This window comes from Natator depressus, chromosome 22 (genome assembly GCF_965152275.1).
Source record: "Natator depressus isolate rNatDep1 chromosome 22, rNatDep2.hap1, whole genome shotgun sequence".
Lineage (NCBI taxonomy): Eukaryota > Metazoa > Chordata > Testudines > Cheloniidae > Natator > Natator depressus.
In genome coordinates, this window is record NC_134255.1 from 4013441 (window position 1) to 4037236 (window position 23796).

Here is a 23796-nt window from a genome sequence, read left to right on the forward strand (position 1 = left end):
TGACCTTGCTGTACAATACACGGTTGCAGCCCTGTTTTGCAACCAAGAACACCACTATTGTCAAATAGCAGAAGCCTCGTTATACACAGTAATCTGTGCTGCATGCCTCTCTGAGAACGAAGTAGTGGGAGTAGCCGCATGCTTAGCTCCTCTGAAAATCGAGTCACTTCATGTAGGTACTTAAATGGGAGCTGAATTCCTTTGAAAATCTGGCCATAAATGTGTATTTATACATAAGAAAGTGACTATATAATAACAGTTACTTTGCTTTTATTGGAATTTGGTGAGCCTAGCCAACACTATACTGACCTTCAACGACCTTTTTGTCTTCGAATCTCAAAGCACTTTGAAAATAGCACGTCTCCCAAACACCCTGCTGGGTATTATTGCCATTTTCCAGATGGGGAAGCAGGCACAGAGAGGATGAGTGAGTGACTTATGCAGGTTTGCACAGTGAATCGATGGCATTCAAGAATAGAACCCAGGTGTCCAGTGTCCCAGGTCTCAGCTGTTACCAAGAGTACACACTGCTTCCATGAAGGGTGGTGGGGGAGACTTTCCTTTAACCTCCCTGGGAGCTTTCCCCTTTAATTCCCTCAGGGATGCCCAGCAGTCTCTTATCTTTTTCTGAATTCTCTAGTCTCCTCCCCAGAAGGATATTTGCCCTGCTGACAGGATGAATTTGTGGTTCATCTTCCCCATTAGTGCATTTTTCCCGCAGTCTCCTCTGCTTGACATAAACTCACCGTAGCTCCTTCTCTGTTCCCCTCCCATTTCTTAAGAGCTCTCCTCAGACCGTGCTTTAATATTTCTCAGAGCACAGTCTGGGATTTTATTGTAGCTGTTTAATAGCTTGGTGATTATTCAGTTCCTTGGTATGATTCCTGAACACAGATGATAGTAAGTCCATTACTGTGTCACTTTCTTCCAGACTGCTGGGCCAGTTTGCCAGGGATGGAGGCTTTGATGCATTTGCTGCTGTTTCTCTGCCCCGTGCCTGAATGCAAAAACCATCTGGCCTGTGAATAACCTGTCTGACCCTTCTTCTTCTGTGGTCAGGGATTTGTCCCACCTCATGCTGCTGAGTCACACCAACCCTTTCAGACTGAAGCCCGGAGTCGTGAACCAGCGTTTGTATATCGAGCACAGAAGTGCAGCATCCAAAACAAACTGGAGCCTGCAACACAAGGTCAGCACGTGCTGCCGGCAATGGGAAATGGAAACTCCTGAAGTTTTACTCTCAGTCAGTGGACCTTACCCTTGCCCGACCCACCCTGGGTTTTCTGACATTTGAAGGGGAAGGCAATCATCCAGTGTATCAGAAAACCGTAGCATCATCGAAGATCAGGGTGGGAAGGGACCTCAGGAGGTTCTAGTCCAGAGCAGTGTCTGTCTTTCTGTCCTGCTGCCTGCCTCCTTTAGCCGCAACACTGCCTCTTTTCACCACACTCAAACTCAGGGGCCTGGTGGGCCTGCACCAAACAGCAGATCTGCGGATGTGCTCCTCCAAGACCAGCAGCCTTTAAGGTGGGAGTAGGGATGAATTCTCGGTCTGTAGCTGTCTCCCAATGGTCTCCTGGCCAAGAGCTCGCAGGCAGACATGCCCTCTGTCAGGGACGCTGAGCAACAGTCTCAGCCTGCAGAGTTAGCTGGTAAGGAAACATTTAAAAAAGGAATTCCGCGTTGGGGCTGAAATAGTTAAGGGCTTTTCTGAATTTGCAGAATTGCTTTGGCCTTGGGACCAACAGTTAAAATGGGAGTTATGGACTGATAAGAGCAGATAGACCCATTCATGTGGTTTATTAAATAAAACAAAACCCCACAAGCCAGAGAACAAAAAAAACACAGAAAGTTATAGAAAGATTGTGACTCCCGGGACCCAGACTGCTTCAGACATCAGACAAAGATCTGCTCGGTGTGGAGTAGATATCCAGGTGTAAATGCAAGTTAAGTGTATCCAGTGTTGTTGGTTCTATTCCTGTTTACTTATGTGCTAGTGGTGGTTACTTGATAATGACACCGCTTGGTAATGTTTAAAAAGTAGCCATTGTAACCTTGGTGTAAGGTGTCCGATTGCCAGCTCTTTCTATGGGACAGAAGGCAGTCCAGGAAGTCATGGCAAGGTTTTTAAAGATATATCGGCATCTAGTGGGATTTTCAGAAGCACCACAATGGGGAGCTAGGCGCTCAGTGCAATTTTTCAACCCCTGTTGTGGGAGTTAGGCTCCTAGATGCTTTTGAAAATCCCATTGTGTCTTTAGGCATCTAAATACCTTTAAAAATCTGGACCAGGCTGCCTTTCATGCTGCTAATGTGTCTTGTCCCTGGGCCCACCTATAGGTTTGGCAAGTAGTTCGGTCTCTATGGCCCACCCAGGCCTTCGGCTCTCTGAGGAGACTGCCGTTGGAGAGGCCAGATGTGGTGACTTTGGGATGTGGACACCAGTGCACTAAGAGTGGCACTGAGACTGCCCCCAGCTCATTGCTCATAGGCCACTGGACAGACATGAGGGGAGAGACAATTTCAGATGACTGCTGATCTGGGCCAGATTCTAACTGAAGGACAGCTCTACAATCCCTGGAAGTTCCACCTTGAATTCTGTATCCTGTGATAGGCACGCCTGAGCAAAGCCAGGCCAGCGTAGCCCTGAGTATGCACTCAAGCCAACCCTTACTAAAATTCACTGGGGTTTGGGTTTGAACTGTTTGTGCACCTGAAGCCGAGGCAAGCTCATTCAGAATTGCTCTGGCTTTCCCCAGATCACTTCCCCAGTTGTCTGTGATCAGCTTGCGAAGGCGCTCAGTGCATTTGTACTTTTTATTGTGTAAATATGAAATAGGCTTTGAGTTACAGAAGTAGTAATAAATAAATCCGAGCTCAGGAGACCACAGCTTGGGTTTCTTTTCTCTGATTTAAAATCTGTTCAGCAACTTATAGTTTCACTAAATTTTCCAGCCAGTTGTAAACCCTCAGCCTTGGGGAGAACGTGAAGGCATTGCCAAATTTGAGCAAGGACTGTTGATTGGCACGCGGGCAGCAGAGGGCAAAGAGACCCCTCATTAAGCTAGAGAGGGAGCCTCAGGTGCTGCTCCTACAGCCAATGTCTTAGGCTAAAAAATTTGGGAGCCACTGGTGTAGCATAAATATTTGCTGACTCTGTAGTGCTGTAGCCCAGTGTCAGATCTGATCACGAGTTCCCCTCCAATTCCATTCAAGTGTAACCTGCAGGTGCGGGCTCTGGAAGGGCCAGGTTCACAAAAGGGATTGGTAATTTACATCCCCCTGCAACCTGTGCCGTCCCTCTGGGAGGAGAGGGAGTTCCAGGCATTTATTCCACATCCCTTCCCGCGTGGTTGAGGGTGGGCAGCTTTCGTGGGTCAGTGGGGTGTAAGATTTTATAGGTGCCCTGCTGTTTGAAGCTGCTGCGGTGATGTGCAGAATGGGGACATGCTGCAGCTGTTCAGGTCATGCCTCCTTTTGTTGTGCCCTAATGGAGTGGAGATGGTGACTTCTCTCTGTTGCTGCAAACTCCCCTCCCAGGTCACCTTTTCACCTCCAGCGCTCCCTAGGTGGATTTCCACCAGCAAAATCCTGAGCTCAGTCTGGCCAAAAGAAAATATGAGGGATTCTAGACTGACCACCTGCTGTGTGTATCCACGTCCGAATACATGACTGTTTTCTGTGCAGTGCTGTTGTATTAATTTTATTCATCTGATTGGTGACAGTTGGAGAGCTGTTCCCTTGGAAGTGGTTGCATAAATCCAGGCTGCTGCTTTTTTTGCCATTGTGTGTAAAAATACTTTCACCTATGTGTTCCCTTCCGGCCTTCACTGGAAATATGCACTCTCTGTTTTATCAACTGATTATCTTCAGCATCTGAGTTCTGTGAACCTTTCTTGATGCAAATAAGCAGTATGAGCTCTAGGGCATAGTGTTCCTGCGATATTTATGCAAATCGCCCACTACCTTGTAAGTAATTTCTGAAATCTATTACCATGTTGTTGGTTAAAAATTAGAAACAATTAGTCAGTGACAGGACAGAACTTAGATTTAGTCTCTCCTGATTATAACATTGTAAACTTGTTTATTTCCAGAGATAAAAACCACAGTGGTGTATCCAGCCACCGAGAAACACCTTCAGAAATATCTGCGCCAAGATGCGTATCTCATCTGCGAGACTGGGGAGGATTACAAGAACATTACGCTGCCCTTTATACAATCCCAGAGCTTCAGCATCCAGGTATGGTAGGTTCTTGCCTCTGTGGCCCAGTATTATCTGGGGCATCCAGCTGTTTTCCTAAGACAGTCTGTGAGGGTGAGCCTTTTGGACAATGGCATAGTCCCTGTGTTCTAGTTTGTGTGGCACTGGCTGCTGAGTTTGAATAAATAAGACCAGATTCTAGTCTGGGTGTGATTGGTGTGGATTTGGAGTAACTCTGAAGTTAAGGAGGGGGAAAAGGTTGATACACCCAAGACCTTGCAGTACTGGTTGGCTGCTTGTCAGTTTGTCAGACATCATTTGTTCAGCTTGGGTTTGGTTGCCCTTGGCTTCTAATCCATAGAATTTTCCCCTAGCTTGGTAGCTACCTTGAATTTGAAATTCCTGTACACAGTCTCTCTCTTAGTAACTTCTGATGTCTCTTTTTCTCTCACCATCTTGCTAGCTATGCACATGGGAGCACATGTTGTTGATGATGTTTAAAATTGCAAAGTGTGAGACAAACTTAATGATGTTACAGCAGATGTCCCGTCGCGCTCTTCAGATAAACAAACCAGAAATAAAAAGTTGTCTTTGAGCCAAATACCTACATGAAAACTTGAATTTGTGGGAGTCTTAGGAGGAGAAGCAGCACTCTGCTGCCTTTGTCAGCTTGCGCTGACATGCACAGGCGAGCTCTTGAAAATATCCAATCATGAGCTCCTCTACTCGCAGGCTCAGCTCCTGGCAGGCTCAGCTCAAGGGTAGATAAATTGTGATATCTCCTCCCTTCTGGCCACCTTCCCCATTTTCCCCTCTTACCACTCCCTCCTCCTTCACCTCCCATCATTGGTACAAAAGTTTCCCATCTGTTCTCCTCTTCTAACTTCTCCACCCGCCTCATTGATCCCATCCCATCTCCTGATCTCCCTCAACTCCACTCTCATCCCCTACTTTCACTTTAACCTCCCACTCCCCTCTGGTTCTTTCTCTTCACGGTGCAAATATGCACATTTTGTCCCATCTTTCAAAAAACTGAACCACATCTTAGCCCCTGTTGCCTCTCCAGCTATTTCATCTCCAAGCTCATTGAATATGCTGTCTGGAGTTCCCCTCCTCTGATTCCAGTCTAGGCCCTCTGCAATCCAACTCCTTCCCTCTTCACACCTCTAGCCAAACTTGCTAATGCCCTCTTCCGGGCCAAAGCTCAGAACCAATACTCTATCCTCCTCCTCCTTGACTTGACAGCTGTTTGATACCATTGACATGCTTTTCTTCTTGATATCTTGTTCTCCTTTGGCTTTCTTGACTCTGTCCTCTCCTAGTTCTCCTCCTACTTCTCTACTCCCCCCTTCAGTATGTCCTTTGCAGGATCCTCCTCATCCCCCTCCAGCTTTCAGGGGAGGGGGAGTTTCACAGGGCTCTGTCCTTGGTCCCTTCTCATCTCCCTCTGCACCTGATTTCTGGGTAATCTCATCTGCAAACTTAAAGTCAACTATAGTCTCTGTCGATGACTCTGTGCTGGGTTTCTCTCCCTATGTCTAAACTCAAACCTTGCCCTGTATCTCTGACATGTTGTCATGGATTTCCAGCCGTCAGCTTAAGCTCAGCTTAGCTAAATCCGAGTCCTGATCAAAACTACAAACTGATGTCGGTATAACTGTGTTGATCAGGAATGTGAAAATCCACTCCCCTGAGCGCAGTTATTACTGACCTAACTCCCTGTGTAGACAGCACTATGTTGACAGGAGTGCTTCTCCTGTTGACATAGCTACTGCCTCTCGGGGAGGTGGAGTCCCTAGGACCAATGGGAGAAGCTCTCTTGTCAGTGTAAGTAGCATCTTCACTAAGCGCTAAAGCACTGTAAGTGTTGATAAGCCCTGAGCTCTTAATCTTTCCCTCTAAGCCCTCTCCCCTACCTCCTTTCACATTCACCATGGACGCCACCATCATCCTCCCTGTCGCTCAAGACCATAACCTCCGCATCATCTTCATCTTAACCTGGATGCGAGTCTCTAGAGAGGGCTATGTCTAAATCTTGCCCATTCTGCCTGCATAATACTGGTATAAACTTCGCCCCTTTCTTTGCAACTCTCCACGGCTTCCTCTTTCGCTAGCATACCAAACACAAATGACTTGTCTTCTCTCTAAGGCCCTTTCCTTAAAACTCTCCTTTCCTGTGAGGCCTACAAAAAACTTGACAATGGTTAGGCTGCTGGTGTGCTGAAACCACATCCCATCATATTGACTGATATTGCCTCACTGTTTCTTTGTACTCCTCTCTCTGTGTCTGTATCCGGCTGTTGTCCCTTGTCCCTGACCTAGAGAGCTTACAGCCTATCTTCTTGTACTGTGTTTGTACAGCGCCTAGCACGGTCAGGTCGTGATCTGTGCTCCCTGTGCAATACGGATAATAATTGAGTTCTTGAAGTTTACTGTGTCAGGCTCGTTCAGGTGAGGCCCTAAACACCTGTGCTGTGGCTGGACACTGAAATCCCCCGATCCTTTTCATGAGACAGGGTTTGCTGTGATGGCCTGTCCAAAACCTCTCATCATCCCTCCAGTGAGGTAGTTTGCTGCCCGGTGGGTTGTTGCCACCCTCTGTTCGAGAGGTGGCTGCCTTTTACGGTTTTTTGGGATATTTCGGAAAGAAATGTAAGGCATTGTAATCTTGATTTGCTTCATCGCAACACATTGTTGGTCCTTCATGTTACTATTTCGAAACAAGCTCTGAACCTCTGAGTTTCTAACTTACTATTAGAATATTTTGTGTGGAAAAATTCAGTCCTGTGCTAGGATGATGGTCACCAGGGCAGAGAAATACAGTCTTGAGTATCCACAAACCCACCACTTTGGATGATTTCTGTCTCTTCTTCAGATTTTTTTTGGGGGGGTCACTTTGGAGCAAGGGGTTTGTTCTCCTTTCTTACCCACCTTCTGACTGAACAGCCCCACTTGCAATCACACTTCTGACCTTCGCAGAGTCGAGGAAAACAATTCTACTAGTCTGCTGGGACCAACTTATGCTGATTGCACAGAAGTAGGAGTAATTATTCCGGAAATGCAACATTGACTCTAATTAGGTAATATTTGCGTAGGGCTTTGAAAAGTGCATTAAAAGTGAGGATAGTAATTAACTCCTGTCTAATCTGAACAGCAGCTGATATAAAATCATAGAATCATAGAATATCAGGGTTGGAAGGGACCCCAGAAGGTCATCTAGTCCAACCCCCTGCTCGAAGCAGGACCAATTCCCAGTTAAATCATCCCAGCCAGGGCTTTCTCAATCAAATCCAGCCCCCAATCCAAACTGTTCCTCACCTTCTTTGCTGCAGCCTCCATGTGTTTTCCTTTGTGAAGTTGCCCGGGCTGATTCCCGATGAGGGAGTTGCATGCCTTGCTGTAGGACCACAGGTGAGGGTCCACTGAGGCAATACATTAGAAATAACCTCTCTCTAAAACAGTGGTTCCCAAACTGGGGTTTGCGAAATGTTACTGGGGGTTCTCGGGGAGAAAATTCCCTAATGGCAGACAGAGTTGTCCATAGGGACCCTGAGCAGCACAGGGCCAGCGGCCCGGAGCCCCTGGACTTCCAAGAGCGAAGCAGATCAAAGCAATCATACCTATCACACTGAGGGGATTTAAACTTCAAGACTCATAAGAAATGGAAAGGGAGGTGGATTTTTTTTGCTGTTTTTAAAATTAAATAGGCAGCTTGTTTTGTTTTTAAAATTATTATGAAGAACAAGTTTGAGCTTTGTTCTAACGTACGTTGTTTGCCTGGACTGCTCAAGACCTGAATGATTGTGTAGGAGGAACTCTTTGAGTTGGCTTCTTAAATACCTTCCTGCTGTTTCACCTCTGATACTCCTTGACGAAACACAGGAGTCTTGTCTTACAACGGGCTTATTCAAAGTGATACAAGCTACGAAAGTGAGATCTTGGAAGAGTGTTGCCGTTTTCATAATGTAATAAAAATCTGGTAATGATAAATATTAATTAATAGTGTGTAATATGACAAAAAAAGCAAATTTTATATTTCCAAGATCACTGCTTTTATAATTTATGCTCAGGTAAAGGAGAAAATCCCTGGAAATATTCATTTTTAGGAGGGGGTTCACGAGACTTGACATTTTAGTGAAAAGGGTTCACAGGTTGTTAAAGTTTGGGAACCACTGCTCTAAAGTGCTGATCTCTCATTGGGATGCTGGGGCTCGATCAGTGTTGTACCTGGTACCCAGGGCAGCCAGGGGTCTTGTCCATGTTTCTCTACTACCCTCCACAGCACTGAAGCAGTTAAGAACAGGGTAGCTGTTGTGATGTTTGTTTTCTAATCATTTACAGCTGAACATGGCTGGGCTTCTTTGCATGTAGTGAGAGAGGCCACTTTGTAGGCTGCAATGTGCTCTCAATTACTCTCCTGTCTCATCTCCTTTTGTCTGGTACAATTTTCAGCTCTCACGCCAGCTTCATCAAACTTCAGCACCAATCATCTACAATAGGCATTTATTAGCGGGGAGAAAACAAGAGGATGTTTGTGTAGATTACTGTAACTTTCTAAGGCAAAGGTTTCAGAGTAGCAGCCTGTTAGTCTGTATCCGCAAAAAGAACAGGAGTACTTGTGGTACCTTAGAGACTAACAAATTTAGTAGAGCATAAGCTTTCATGAGCTACAGCTCACTCTGTGGCTCACGAAAGCTTATGTTCAGATAAATTTGTTAGTCTCTAAGGTGCCACAAGTCCTCCTTTTCTTTTTTCTAAAGCAAACATTTTTCTCCATGTCTTTACTCTGACAGCTGTAAGCATCCTGGACTTGGCTGCTGTTGGCACTACACTAGAATTAACCCTCTCTGTTGTGACCATTTGAACTGTATATATTCCAGTCTGCACTCGTGAGTTGTACTGTCCTCCTGGGAAAGCAGAGTAACCAAGGCACATCTGATGGTCTATCTCAAGTAAACTGGGAGAGGTCCCCCAACGTAGTTTTATTATACTGTATACCCTAGCCATCCACTTTTGATACTGCAGTCTCTCGTCCTCTTCTTCCTCTTGTTGAAACCAGCAGAGCAGACAAAATAAGAAGGGTGTAAAAAAAATTACTTTCCATCCTTTGGAAAACAGTCTGTTTTCCACCTTAGTCTCCGTCCTTCCAGACAGAAGAATCTTGAATTCAAGGCGTGGACAATTTTAGAGCAATGTCCCCATTGTAGCTGCACTAATTGTCTCTGGACAGGCATCTTCTAGTGTCTAATGCAGGTAGACTAACAATGATCAGCTGATCCCCTTTTAATCACACAGGACCACCTTGTTTTCCAATGTAGACTAGTAGGAGTTTGATAGGACAGAATTGTGACTTCAAAATGACTAAAATGGATCTTCAGCTGCCAGCCCAACTCTACTACGTACCTTACCTGCCTTTTTAAAGAGGCAGTTAATGCTGAGGGCATCACCTCGGAACCCAAGAAAATGTTTGCAGCAATTCACTTAAAAGAAACCAAGCCCCAGATATAATTTCTAAAAAGATGTTTTTAAATTCTGCGAGCTGCAGTCTAGGACAGATACACATCAGTGATGGGGAGCTGACTGTGTTGCTTTTGACAATTCCTTATAAACCTACTGGAATTTAAAGCAAGAGAATCCAAGCATGGCTGAATGGCTTGTTCCTCTTCTAAGTATCACTGAGCTTTATAGGCATGAATTCAGGAAGAAAAAGGGATTTGACCCATTTTATAGATGGGAAAACTGAGCCACAGGGGATGACTTACCCAGCAAGTCTTTGCAGAGCTAGGATAGAATCCAGGAGTTTGAACTCCCCCTTGCTTGTTCAGCCTATTTAACAGACACCATCTGTTGCAAAAAAGGAAATGAGGCGATGTCCAGAACAAATGCACAGTAGCCACCTACAGTTGTATGAGGGCTAGCAAGGTGATGCAAAGTCTGAGAACCTTTTCAATACAATACTGCAAACAGTGTCTTCATCTGCAGATTGTAAAGCACTTTCCAAAGGCACGTAAGTCTCTCTCATCCTTGTTTTACAGATGGGGGAAATTGTTGCACAGAGGGAGGAAGTGACTTTCCCCAGGTCACACAGGAAGGCATTGGCAGAACAGAAATGGAACCCAGATCTCCTGGGTTGAAGCCAGGTACTATAACCACTGAACAACACTGCTGCAAGAGGCATCCCTAGATGCTGCGTTTCTGACAGTAGTACAGAGGCTAGCACCCCAGTGCAGGTGGGCAGACGGCTTCCTCCCTTCTGAGTGTGAGCTGAGGAATGCCAGAGTCTCAATCCCCAGACAGCACAAAGATAACCTACCAGGTCTGCCTTTCACAAGCAGCTGTCCCCACGTCCACAAGCTTCCTACTCTGCCTTCAGTTCCTGTCCTCTTCCTTTTCCTCAGCAGGAGGCTAGGCACCTCCAAACAGTGCTGTCCTTCGACAGTAGTGTCCCAGTAGGAAGCATTCCTCTGCACTGTCTAGGGCCCTGTATCCCTTCTGAGAAGCAGGGTCTTGTCAGACAAAAAGCCAAATAACATAAGTGGAGCTGTAAAGGATGGTGTAGTTGCTGAGAGGAGAAATGTGAATGGCCAGAGCAAGTCATTAAAGTTCTTAAATCAGCAAGCAGAGGCTCCAGCTTTGAAGATAAGCACAACCCCCTGGTTTTGCACTTAAGTTGAGCTGGAAATCCTGGTGGGTTACCTCAGCTCTCAAACTAGTGCTGGTTCTCCCAAGCCTCCCCAGTAGCTACTCCATGCTCCCAGAGTTCCTCCAAGGGTATGGACCTTCTGGCTTGTAGTTTCCCCCTTTTTGGGATCTACGCAACATGTGAGTAAGTAACACGCACTCTGCAAAGGAATTTCTAAACACACACACTCACTCACTCTCTCTCTCTCTCTCTCTCTCTCTAAGGTGGCACAAGAGAGATACAGATCTATGGGAAAAATAACACATACATGCAAATCCCTGCCTCAGTTTCCTCCCCAATCCAAGAGCCTGTTAACATTTGATCAGTGGCTTTTTGGTGAATGTCTTTTCAGGGGGTGCAGGATTCCTCCTCTTCTCCTACTTAACCTTATCTGCTTCTGGCTCTGGCCTTGCTCCAGCAAGTCCTTTTTATAAAGTTCCAGTCTCCTTTGTCAGATGACCATCCTGCGCTGCTTTAGGCCCTCCTCAGTTGATCCATTGCTTGGTTACAAGCCTATCAGGTGGAACAGGTTCTCCAGGGCAGTGACCAGCTCATTGTTTTGGAATCTTTCGTCTCAATGAAAGATCATCCATGTTAATAGCTTTCCTTTTTTAGCTCTCTGCTAGGTGTAGGAATTTCTCCTGACTCCACCTTGGAGGTTCCAGCACAAGATGTAAGGTAAAAGGCAAATGTGTAGGCATGATGTGGTCTTACAATCAAAATGGCATTCACAAAACAAAATGGAGTTTGCAGACTGATTTAGGCCATGTCTGCACTTGAGCAGTGTAGCTATATCAATATACTATCCTGGAAGAGCGCTCCTGTGTGGACGCAATTTATACCAGCACAAGGGCACTTGGGTCTGTTTATCTGCTTATCCCAGTCCGCATGAATGAAATAAGCTATACTGTGAAAAGCACAAGAAGTAGTATGGGCTTTTGCCAGCACAGCTGTGTTCGACAGAGATCCCCACTCCTCACACTCAATGTAGCTGGACTGGCCGATGTTTGTCAAGTGCCATAGATTCAAGCAGGCATGTTAAACTGACCCAGAAGCTTTTCTTCTTCTGACAGTCTCGTAGAAAGCATGTGCACAGTATAAGGGTATGAAAGTTGCCCTATAGAGCCCCAAATTGCATCTGTTGCCTTAAGCTCTGCAGTTCTGAAGTGGGGAGTGGCCGGCTTACTTGAAAGGTGACATTAGAATGGCACTAGCAGTGGGGTCTAGTCTCCAAGGTTGCAGGCCAGTTTCTCTTGCTGTCATACGGGTTAATTGGCATTGGGAGACCAATCTAATGGATCTGTCTGAGCATGTGGATGAGGCTTTCTTCCGGCAACTCACAGAAGCTACTAGATCGCACGCCCTGGTTCTCATGGGTGACTTTAATTTTCCTGATATTTGCTGGGAGAGCAATACAGCGGTGCATAGACAATCCAGGAAGTTTTTGGAAAGCGTAGGGGACAATTTCCTGGTGCAAGTGCTAGACGAGCCAACTAGCGGGGGAGCTTTTCTTGACCTGCTGCTCACAAAACAGGGAAGAATTAGTGGGGGAAGCAAAAGTGGATGGGAATCTGGGAGGCAGTGACCATGAGATGGTTGAGTTCAGGATCCTGACACAGGGAAGAAAGGTAAGCAGCAGGATATGGACCCTGGACTTCAGGAAAGCAGACTTCGACTCCCTCAGGGAGCGGATGGGTAGGATCCCCTGGGGGACTAACATGAAGGGGAAAGGAGTCCAGGAGAGCTGGCTGTATTTCAAGGAATCCCTGTTGAGGTTACAGGGACAAACCATCCCGATGAGTCGAAAGAATAGTAAATATGGCAGGCGACCAGCTTGGCTTAATGGTGAAATCCTAGCAGATCTTAAACATAAAAAAGAAGCTCACAAGAAGTGGAAGATTGGACATATGACCAGGGAAGAGTATAAAAATATTGCTCGGGCATGTAGGAATGAAATCAGGAGGGCCAAATCGCACCTGGAGCTACAGCTAGCAAGAGATGTCAAGAGTAACAAGAAGGGTTTCTTCAGGTATGATGGCAACAAGAAGAAAGCCAAGGAAAGTGTGGGCCCCTTACTGAATGAGGGAGGCAACCTAATGACAGAGGATGTGGAAAAAGCTAATGTGCTCAATGCTTTTTTTGCCTCTGTCTTCACTAACAAGGACAGCTCCCAGACTGCTGCGCTGGGCATCGCAACATGGGGAGTAGATGGCCAGCCCTCTGTGGAGAAAGAGGTGGTTCGGGACTATTTAGAAAAGCTGGACGTGCGCAAGTCCATGGGGCCAGACGAGTTGCATCCGAGAGTGCTAAAGGAATTGGCGGCTGTGATTGCAGAGCCCTTGGCCATTATCTTTGAAAACTCGTGGCGAACGGGGGAAGTCCCGGATGACTGGAAAAAGGCTAATGTAGTGCCAATCTTTAAAAAAGGGAAGAAGGAGGATCCTGGGAACTACAGGCCATCAGCCTCACCTCAGTCCCCGGAAAAATCATGGAGCAGGTCCTTAAGGAATCAATCCTGAAGCATTTACACGAGAGTCAAGTGATCAGGAACAGTCAGCATGGATTCACCAAGGGAAGGTCATGCCTGACTAATCTAATCGCCTTCTATGATGAGATTACTGATTCTGTGGATGAAGGGAAAGCAGTGGATGTATTGTTTCTTGACTTTAGCAAAGCTTTTGACACGGTCTCCCACAGTATTCTTGTCAGCAAGTTAAAGAAGTATGGGCTGGATGAATGTACTATAAGGTGGGTAGAAAATTGGCTAGATTGTCGGGCTCAACGGGTAGTGATCAATGGCTCCATGTCTAGTTGGCAGCCGGTGTCAAGTGGAGTGCCCCAGGGGTCAGTCCTGGGGCCGGTTTTGTTCAATATCTTCATAAATGATCTGGAGGATGGTGTGGATTGCACTCTCAGCAAATTTGCGGATGATACTAAACTGGGAGGAGTGGTAGATACGTTGGAGGGCAGAGATAGGATACAGAGGGACCTAGACAAATTGGAGGATTGGGCCAAAAGAAACCTGATGAGGTTCAATAAGGATAAGTGCAGGGTCCTGCACTTAGGACGGAAGAACCCAATGCACAGCTACAGACTAGGGACCGAATGGCTAGGCAGCAGTTCTGCGGAAAAGGACCTAGGGGTGACAGTGGACGAGAAGCTGGATATGAGTCAGCAGTGTGCCCTTGTTGCCAAGAAGGCCAATGGCATTTTGGGATGTATAAGTAGGGGCATAGCGAGCAGATCGAGGGACGTGATCGTTCCCCTCTATTCGACATTGGTGAGGCCTCCTCTGGAGTACTGTGTCCAGTTTTGGGCCCCAGACTACAAGAAGGATGTGGATAAATTGGAGAGAGTCCAGCGAAGGGCAACAAAAATGATTAGGGGTCTGGAACACATGACTTCTGAGGAGAGGCTGAGGGAACTGGGATTGTTTAGTCTGCAGAAGAGAAGAATGAGGGGGGATTTGATAGCTGCTTTCAACTACCTGAGAGGTGGTTCCAAAGAGGATGGTTCTAGACTATTCTCAGTGGTAGAAGATGACAGGACAAGGAGTAATGGTCTCAAGTTGCAGTGGGGGAGGTTTAGGTTGGATATTAGGAAAAACTTTTTCACTAGGAGGGTGGTGAAACACTGGAATGCGTTACCTAGGGAGGTGGTAGAATCTCCTTCCTTAGAAGTTTTTAAGGTCAGGCTTGACAAAGCCCTGGCTGGGATGATTTAATTGGGGATCGGTCCTGCTTCGAGCAGGGGGTTGGACTAGATGACCTCCTGAGGTCCCTTCCAACCCTGATATTCTATGATTCTATGTATCCCTTGCTCCTCACTGTGGTATTGGAATGCCTTAGGCACTTGTGTTATTAAACCGCTGAAGGGTTTCATTTTGAAATGATCCCATTCTTTGACGGACTAACGCAATGCAGCAGTAGGATGGGATTGGCTTACCAGGACCCCAATCTAGAGGCAGTGTTTGGTGGTCATTAAAACTGGTGACTGGGGATGTGAAGACTCCTGGCATCTGTACTCAGCTCTGCTGTTGACTCCCTGTGGTTAAAACAGGTGCCAGGGTCTAGACTTGGGCATGCCATTGTGTTAACTTCTTTGGAATGGGCCCAGAGAGTCAATGGTGTTAACACAACCCCCACGATACAACACAACAGTTAAAGTTGGTTCAGGGTTTCAAGTACAGCAACCTTGACCTGCGCAGTCCCAGGGCAAAATCACCATTAAAAATCTTTTAAACTTTTTATTAAAGATACAGAAAAAGAAGGAAAAACTGTTATTGAAATGTAAAGTTATTAAATAAGGCTTTCCTTTTAACCAATAGCTCTTACTTGCTTTCCCTTCAGCTGTAAGGAATTTTTATAAGGGAAACCTCCCCTGTCTTGACAGTCGGTTAAATGGTATTAAAGTTGGTGAAAACTGTCCTTTTCAGGAGGGAAAAAGAGACGTTCGCTGAGCTGGCCCGGTGCTGGTTTTGCTGTTGTTGTTAAAGTCTAATCCTGCTTCCTTTAAGATGAAACGAGACACACACACACAGGGAAAGAAATGCATAGCAAAGGTAGAAAGTGCAGCTTCTGTCTGTGAAGCTCTCACTTACAGCCTCACTACTGGAGGAACACAGGTACAGCATATGGGTCTTCTCAACCACTCCAAGATCTGGCAAACTTGTACCAGCCTCAGACTATGTAGGCATTACTTGTAGTTGCCTTTCCAGTAACAGGCGCAGAGCATTGCAAAATATGCAGCTTTGGCTGGCTAAGCCAGACGCTTGTTAAACAGGAGGCAAAAAAGAGAGCGATTGGAAAGAGAAGAAATAAAGCGGAGAAGGAAAAGGGCACATGAAAGAGCAGGTGACAGCAGGATCCAGAGTCTCTCATGCCAGGTGGTGTTTGGGATTTAGCTGGAGCCGTTGGAGGTGGCAGTGATCCCTGGGTCGCTGTCTCTGGCCCAGTTGGGTCAAGAAACTTTTCAGGATCAGGATGATGAAGGTCCAGTAGTGTCACGGGGCCCCAGGATTTGCTGGGGGTGGCAGCCACGATGCCAAACCTCACTTCGTTTGGTTCACCTGTTTCCAAGCAGCCTCTAGGATTTTTTAAGGCCCTGAAAAAGGAATGGTGGGAAGAACAGCCCATCCCCTCATTATTTTCTCCAATTTCCATACACAACAAATTTTGGTCCATTGGTTTCTGGTCCCCCACTCCTTCTGTGTACCAGATGTGATCTTAATGCAGTCCTTGAGTTATAACAGCAAACCTTTTTGTTTGGACTAATGGAGTTTCCCTTTTGTACTTTTCCCCAGCAACAATTGTTATCGTGACTGGAACGGTGATTTTATAAACTTGTAGCCATTTTTCCACAGCTGGGCTCACAATTGGGGTAGGCCTGTCAGGCCCCAATTATTACAACAGTGTTATTCCCAGCTCTGACTTGCTCTCAGTCTTGGGAGGTCCCGTTTCCTCCTCTATAAAATGTGGATAATGCCTCACTGGTAGAAGTTGAGATGCTGGTGACGAGATCTGTGGTCCTTGTATAAAACACAATAGAAGGGCATGGTGATACCTCCTTTGCTAGGGTCTCAGATTATTTTTTAGCTCCCTCTTCTCAGTAAGGTGGCTGCTCAGCTGTAGTTGTGAGGAGTTACTGTTTTTGAATGCAGTTCACATTTTGTAAACCATGGAATTAGCTCCATGGCGTGTTGGCTGGGAACTGGGAGGAAGGATGGGGCTCAGCAGATACCACCATGTGTCCCATGATCAATTTCCTGGGACTGCAGGGAACCTCAGGCCTTGGTGGATCACAGGACTTGAAGGGACCTCAAAAGGTCTTCTAATCCAGTCCTCTGCACTCAGGGCAGGACTATGTAAAAGTAGACCATCCCTGACAGGTGTTTGTCTAACCAGTTCTTAAAAAACTCCAATGATGGAGATTCCACAACCTCCCTTAGATAATTTGTTCCAGTGCTTAGCTACGATGACAGGAAGTTTTTTCTAATGTCCAACCTAAACCTCCATGGCTGCAATTTGAGCCCATTGCTTCTTGTCCTGTCTTCAGAGGTTAATGAGAACAATTTTTCCCCTCCTCCTTGTAACAACCTTTTATGTACTTGAAAACTGTTACCATGTGTCTCCCCCTCCCCCCCCCCGTCTTCTCTGCTCTAGACTAAACAAACCCAATTTTTTCGATATTTTCTCAAAGGTCATGTTTTCTAGACCTTTAATCATTTTTGTTGCTATCCTCTGGACTTTTTCCAATTTGTCCGCATCATTCCTGAAATCTGGCACCCAGAACTGGGCACAGTACTCCAGTTGAGGCCTTATCAGTGCAGAGAAGAATGGAAGAATTACTTCTCATGTTTTGCTTACAGCAGTCCTGCTAATACAGCCCAGAATGTTGTTTGCTTTTCTTGCAAGCATTACACTGTTGACTCATATTTAGCTTGTGATCCATTATAACTGCCAGATCCCTTTCCGCAGTACTCCTTCCTAGGCAATTATTTCCCATTTTGTATGTGTGCAATTGATTGTTCCTTCCTAAGTGGAGTACTTTGCAATTCATAGAATCATAGAAGATTAGGGTTGGAAGAGACCTCAGGAGGTCATCTAATCCAACCCCCTGCTCAAAGCAGGACCAACCCCAATTAAATCATCCCAGCCAGGGCTTTCTCAAGCCTGGCCTTAAAAACCTCTTTGTCCTTGCTGATTTCATCCTGTTTACTTTTGAACATGTCTCCAGTGTATCTAGGTCATTTTGAATTTTAATCCTATCCTCCAAAGCACTTGCAACCCCTCCCAGCTTGGTATAATCTGCAAACTTTATAGGTGGACTCTCTATGCCATCCAAATCATTGATGAAGATATTGACCAGTCCCAGGACCGATCCCTGCAGGACCCCATTCAATATGCCCTCCTGGACTGTGAACCCCTGATAACTACTCTTTGGGAATGGTTTTCCAACCGGTTATACACCCACTTTCTAGTAGCTCCATATAGGCTATATTTCCCTAGTTTGTTTATGAGGTCATGCGAGACAGTATCAAAAGCCATTGTAGTGTGGTGAGACTCACTGGTGCAGCGCCTCCTGCTGGTCATCTGGGAATTAGCTCTTTCCAGCTTTCGGAGCGCCCTCTGCAAGCCGGTATCTTGCCTGCCGCTGGCCCTGTGTCCCTCCCGGACCCCGGTGCCCCTTTCCCTCGGGGTTCTGCCCCAGCAGTACCCCCACTCTGGGTCTCCCCTCCCAGGGGAACCCCCAACCCTCTAAACCCACCTTGCCTCAGTGGCTACTGCCAGTCATCATTCAGCCCCCTTTCCCTGGGGCAGACTGCAGTCTGTAAAAGAGTCCACTGGCAAGAGGGTAGGACTTGCTGCCTTTGCCTGTTCCCAGGCTGCCCCTCTGCAGCCCCAGTACCTTTCTGGGCCTTTACCAGGCTGGAGCTCCCCCGCTCCCTTTGCCCTTCCCCAGCACTGCTCTGCTTAAGGTCCCTCACTCTCAGGCAGCTAGCCCTTCCTACTCCAGGGCTAGAGTGAGACTCTTCAGCTTCTGGCCCACAGCCCTCTTATAAGGGCCAGCTGTGGCCTGATTGGGCTGTGGCCCCAGCTGTGTCTGCTTCCCCCAATCAACCTAGCTGTTCCCAGCCACGGCTCTCCAAGGCTGCTTTTAACCCCTTCAGGGCCGGAGTGGGGTGGCCGCCCCGCTGCACCATACTAAAGTCAAGATCCCTGCTTCGCTCGCTCTGCCTCTGAGCTGAGTCTCGCTGTGATGAGACCCCAGCTCCCTTTTTAAAGCACCGTTCTTATTACAGATTATTTACTGAAGGTGTCAGGTACAAGCAAAACCACCACGGAGTCATTTAGCAAAACACAGAGCGTGCGCGCGCACACGTACCATATTGCAAACCTCCTGAAAGAGAAATTAATGGAATGACCATGGCATAAAACGTTGACCACGGATATTAGCACTAACAGAACCTGTCTGCCCTGTGAAACTGACCGTGTTAAAGCATGGTGGCTTAACGTGGGGGAAGACCAGCTGTGTTATAACCATTTGGTATAGCCTGGGCGGATGGATCAAAATTTGTTTAAAGCCAGGGCGAATGCACTTTTTTTTTTTTTAACCTGGTTATAAAATAGGTTGGTCCAGCCACACAGGCAGGAGCAAACCGTATTCTAACACACAGCATGTTCCGTGGCAACTGGCAGTCTTTTGAATTATTATTGTGGTAGCCCCCAATCAGAATCAGAGCCCCATTGTGTTACATGCTGTAAAACTCACAGTAAGAGGAGAGTGCCTGTTCCAGACACCTTGGAGTACGTCTACACAGCAAAGGCTCATGGGGCTCAGCCTGAGGGGCTGTTGCATTGCTGCAGGTTCCTAGAGCCCGGGCGCCTGCCCGAGCCCAGAAGTCTACATTGCAGTGAAACAGCCCCAAAGGCCAACCCCCGCAAGCCCGAGTTGGCTAGAATGGGCCAGCCACGGGTGTCTAGTTGCTGTGTAGACATACCCTTAGTCTCATTTAATACCCTAGATAAACTCTTCCCAGCCACGTTAAACAGCTGTGCTTCAGCAATAGCTGTTTCCTAGCATCAGTGGTCCTGTCAGGGATAGTTCTTTCCAAGCTCTCTCACGCAGGAATGTAGATTTGCTATACTGGATTAAACCATCCAAGTCTAGTATCACGTCTCCAGCAGTGGTCAATACTTAATAGAATCATAGAAACGCAGGGCTAGAAGTGACTTCAGCAGGTCATCTAATCCATTCCCTTGTGCTGAGGCAGGACCAAGTAAACCTAGACCATCCGTGGCAGGTTTTTGTCTAATCTGTCCTTAAAAACCTCTAGTGGGGTGATTCCGTGACCTCCCTAGGTAACCTGTTCTAACTATCCTTACAGTTAGAATGTTTGTTTTTCCTTACATCTAACCTAAATCTCCCTCAATGGTTCAGAGGAAAGCAAAAATCTCCCATAACTCATCTAGTCAATTGTGCAATTCTGTACGTATGTGAAAAATTCCCTCCTGACCTCTCTAGTGATCAGCTGATGGCCTGGATCATATTTGATTATTTCATGGATCATTAACTACAAATGTTATTGGCCATAAAATTATTTGGCCATTTTTAAAATCCAAGCGCAGCTTCCATTTGCAGTGAATCAGAATTAATCTAAGATCTTGAGGTGAAGGATGCAGCGTTTGTTTGTTTTGCTGTCTTTATAAACTGCGTATTTCTTTCTTCCAGTGGGTGTATAATATCCTGGAGAAGAAGGCTGAGGCTGATCGAATAATCCATGAAAACCCTGATTCTTCCAATGGTTTCATTCTCATTCCAGATTTTAAGTGGAATCAGAAACAGGTTAGCTTCTCATTTGATCCTCTAGCTGTTTAAAGGGACAATGCCTGTTTCGAAGTAACACACAAGAAGCCTCCTTAGCTGTATTTTTAACAACACTTGAGATTATTAAAACTGCTGGTTGAAAAATTAAATATACTGTTATCGTTAATGGTGTTGTTAGTTAATTATGTATCATTTATGTAACACTACATTTCACTCTGCTTGACAATGAGAACAGACTGGCCAGTTTCACTTTTGTTTAGTGACTTACTAGTAAACTTCACTTTCTGGTTCTTGTGCACCTATGCAAACATTGCCAGGGCATGTTTAAAGCCAAAGTTATTTGTTTTTCCTGACAAATTTCTATTGACTTTTAGATTTTGTGAAACCTCATTTTTGTAAACCTAAATATTAGACATAAATCAACCTGACAGTGTCCCTTTTAATTGATGCAATTAACTTTCCTTCTTTCTAGAGTGTTTAACTATTTGCACTTGCATCAAGATTACTGTCATAGCTTGTATCACACAGTCATCTCATAAGCAACTACTTAACCCCTTGCTGGAATGAATACTCCTTCTTCTGCACATCTTGACATTCACAGACCTTAGTCCAGCCTATAATCTTAAACGTAGTGGTTCTTAACTCACGTTTTTTGCTCTTATACCAAATATGCTTAATGCGGTACTTTTGTGTCTAAAAACTGCAAGACCTGGGACCAAATAAATGGAGTTTAAGCCCTAAAGCTCAAAATAACAAGACTCCAGGGTTGCATATAAATCTTGGCAAAACTCCCATTCATTTCAGTGGAGCCAGGATTTTGCCTTGGGTTTCTGATCCTCAGAATATTTAACTAGGCTAAATTGGGGAAGGCTTTCTGTTGTTCCACTTTATTAAATATATGGACCAGGACTGAAAGTAACTCATGAGCACTCTGAGTTAATGCTGCAAAATAACTTTATACTCTTATATTCAAGTGTGATCCAGCAAATAGTGCACCAGTCTGGGAGTCAGGAGATCCTATTTCTGACTTCTTCACTGAGTTGCTGTGCAACATTGGGCAAAACACTTAATCTTTGTGTCTTGGTCTTCACCATCTGTAAAATGAGAATAGCGATACTTATCCAACTTTGACAAGTGCTTTGAGATCTCAGGATGAAAGGTGCTATTTATAATTAACCATCCCCCCCTCCCCTGGTGAAAATATTTTCATCTAGGAATTCCGAAAAGCATGAATTCTAGTTCTCTAGAACGGGGAAACATGTGACTCCAGCCAGGATTAGAAGTGCTGATATGAGTTCTTCTACAGCAGTGGTTTTCAACCAGGGGTCCAGGGCCTCCTAGGGGGCCTTGAGCAGGTTTCAGAGGACCCTCCAATCAAGGCCAGCATTAGAGTCGCTGGGGCCCAGGGCAGAAAGCCGAAGCCCCACCGCATGGGGCTGAAGCCCAGGTCCCTGAGCCCCGCCACCCGGGGCTGAAGCCTGAGCAATGTAGCTTCATGGGGGGGGCCCTGTCACATGGGGCCCCAGGCAGTTGCCCTTCTTGCTACTCCCTAATGCCGACTCTGGCTTTTATATGCAGAAAGCCAGTTACTGTGGCACAGGTGGGCCGTGGGGTTTTTATAGCATGGGGGGGGGCCTCAGAAAGAAGAAGGTTGAGAACCTCTGCTCTAGAGAAATTAGTTTGTCAGCATCATTGGAACCAGTTCAGATATTTAGGTCAGGTGATACCTAGGTTGTATTGTTTTCCTTGTTTCCTGCTCCTTCGTTTAAAAAACCAAGCAGAAGGCCAAGCAGTGTGAGCCCTTCCATTTCATTGCCAAATACTGGCAGGCGTAAAATACCGCTTGTTCCCACAGTTCTCCACTGTCTTTAAAACTACGGGATACTCTTTTTGGTTTCTTTAACGCAAATTCTGTCTTCTGGCCTCTGCTCTTTTCGGACGCTAGAAAGGGGCATGAGAGCTGTTAGAAAGCTTGAGGCTAGTACAGGACGTCAGACCCTTTCTGCTCAGTGATCTGCACGTATGGAAATTGTCGGTAACAGAGCAGCTGGTGAGATTTAAAAACCCATAGAATATGTGTAAAGGCTGCCTTAGTTAGTGATTCACTGAGGCAACAAAAAGATCAAGGAAGCTGTTTAGACTCCATCTCCAGTATCTAGATGCCCCCAGGATTCATAGCCGCTCCCCGCAGCTGAGAGCCTGTCCAGGAAGAGCGATGAACACTTTGTCTTTGGCCCCGTATGAACCAGGGATTGGTCCCTGGCTGTGAATGGCTTTGAACAAGCACAGGGCCATTTGGAGTCAGGTTCATCCCATGTGTATTGGTGCCTTAGGCAAGCCATTTTTGTCTTGCCTTTCCTCGCTACCGCACTACCTCCCAGGGCCTTCAAAGTGGATACCTCATAATGTCCGCTCCCTTGGTTCCCCCAGGGCCAGTTTCCACCTGCTTTCCCCTCACTATAGCACTTGTGTTCTCACTTGCTTTCTGCCCAGTTGGACAGCCTCCTCCTAATGCACATTTTGGGGATGAGCTCCAAAAGTGCTTGGGCTTCCGGCCCCCCGCTTTTATTTAAAATTGGGGATAACACTTGCCTGCCTTGCATGGGGTATTGTGAAGTTTAGTTTCATTAATGTCTGCAAGACACCTGGGGATCCTTGGATGGAAGTCACTCTAGCATCGCAAATTGCCCTCAAATTCTTAGGACACTGTTGGCATTAGACAAATAATAAATTATTTTATTTTGAGACAATGCAGCTTCAATAGGGACATCCCCTAAGAAGTGGGAGGAAAAGAATAGAGTCAGGACAAAGAAAACACGCATCATAGAGCCTTTTGTACAAACTTCAGTGCGTGCATGCTCTCTTGCAGTCAGCAGGTTACATATGCAGTTCATAGTCTTGCCCCCAGAAAGAGCAGAATTATGAACTTCAGATCAGGTGACTTGTGGGAAGTTCAGGGATGTGCAGTCAGGAGAGAATATCTAGGGGAAGATAGAGACCCGGTGTAAATAAATTACAGTCTGAAAAACACCCAACGAGTTGGAGTCCAGTGCATCTCGAGTCCTACAAGGAGTATCTTGCATTAAACTTGCTATCTGTCATAACAACCATTTCAGCAGTGATCCTTCAAAGCACTCATCTGTTCTGAACTGTCTGATTTTGATTCATCCGATCAGCACACTCGGCAGGCTCCATCCCAGAGCCTTAGGCCACTAGATTAAATTACGTCATCTCCACATGGCTCCCAAGCTGTCAAAGCATCTCTTGAGCTAGGACTTAGAAGCCTGCTCAGCAGGGTCCTGTTCCACTAACGTAGCCCTTTAATTGAGGATGACGCACGGGTGGATTTTAATTATTTCAGGCTGGTGGATTGCAGCAGGAATTCTTGTTTGTTTGTTTTACTCTTTGAAATTGTTCTGAATGTCGGTGACCTCAATAAAGTGAACAGAAGGTGCTAGCGTTCCTCGCTGTCAAAATGTGAAATCTGCACAGTCTTTCTTCTTTTCTTTTTTTTTCCCCTCCCCACGTAAATAATGCAATGGAGGTGACCCTTTTGCTGGATATCTACAACTGTGATTTCAGGCTT

At 46.0% G+C, this 23796-nt stretch overlaps 1 protein-coding gene across 1 annotated transcript in view; it reads left to right on the forward strand.

Annotated features, from left to right (window-relative positions):
- The window catches only part of DCPS (decapping enzyme, scavenger), a 64092-nt gene that overhangs the window by 31032 nt on the left and 9264 nt on the right, over positions 1-23796 (forward strand). Inside the window, exons 3-4 of the mRNA XM_074936944.1 lie at positions 4095-4240; positions 20115-20228. Coding sequence (XP_074793045.1) covers positions 4095-4240; positions 20115-20228 — 260 coding nt within the window. The remainder of the gene's footprint in view (positions 1-4094; positions 4241-20114; positions 20229-23796) is intronic.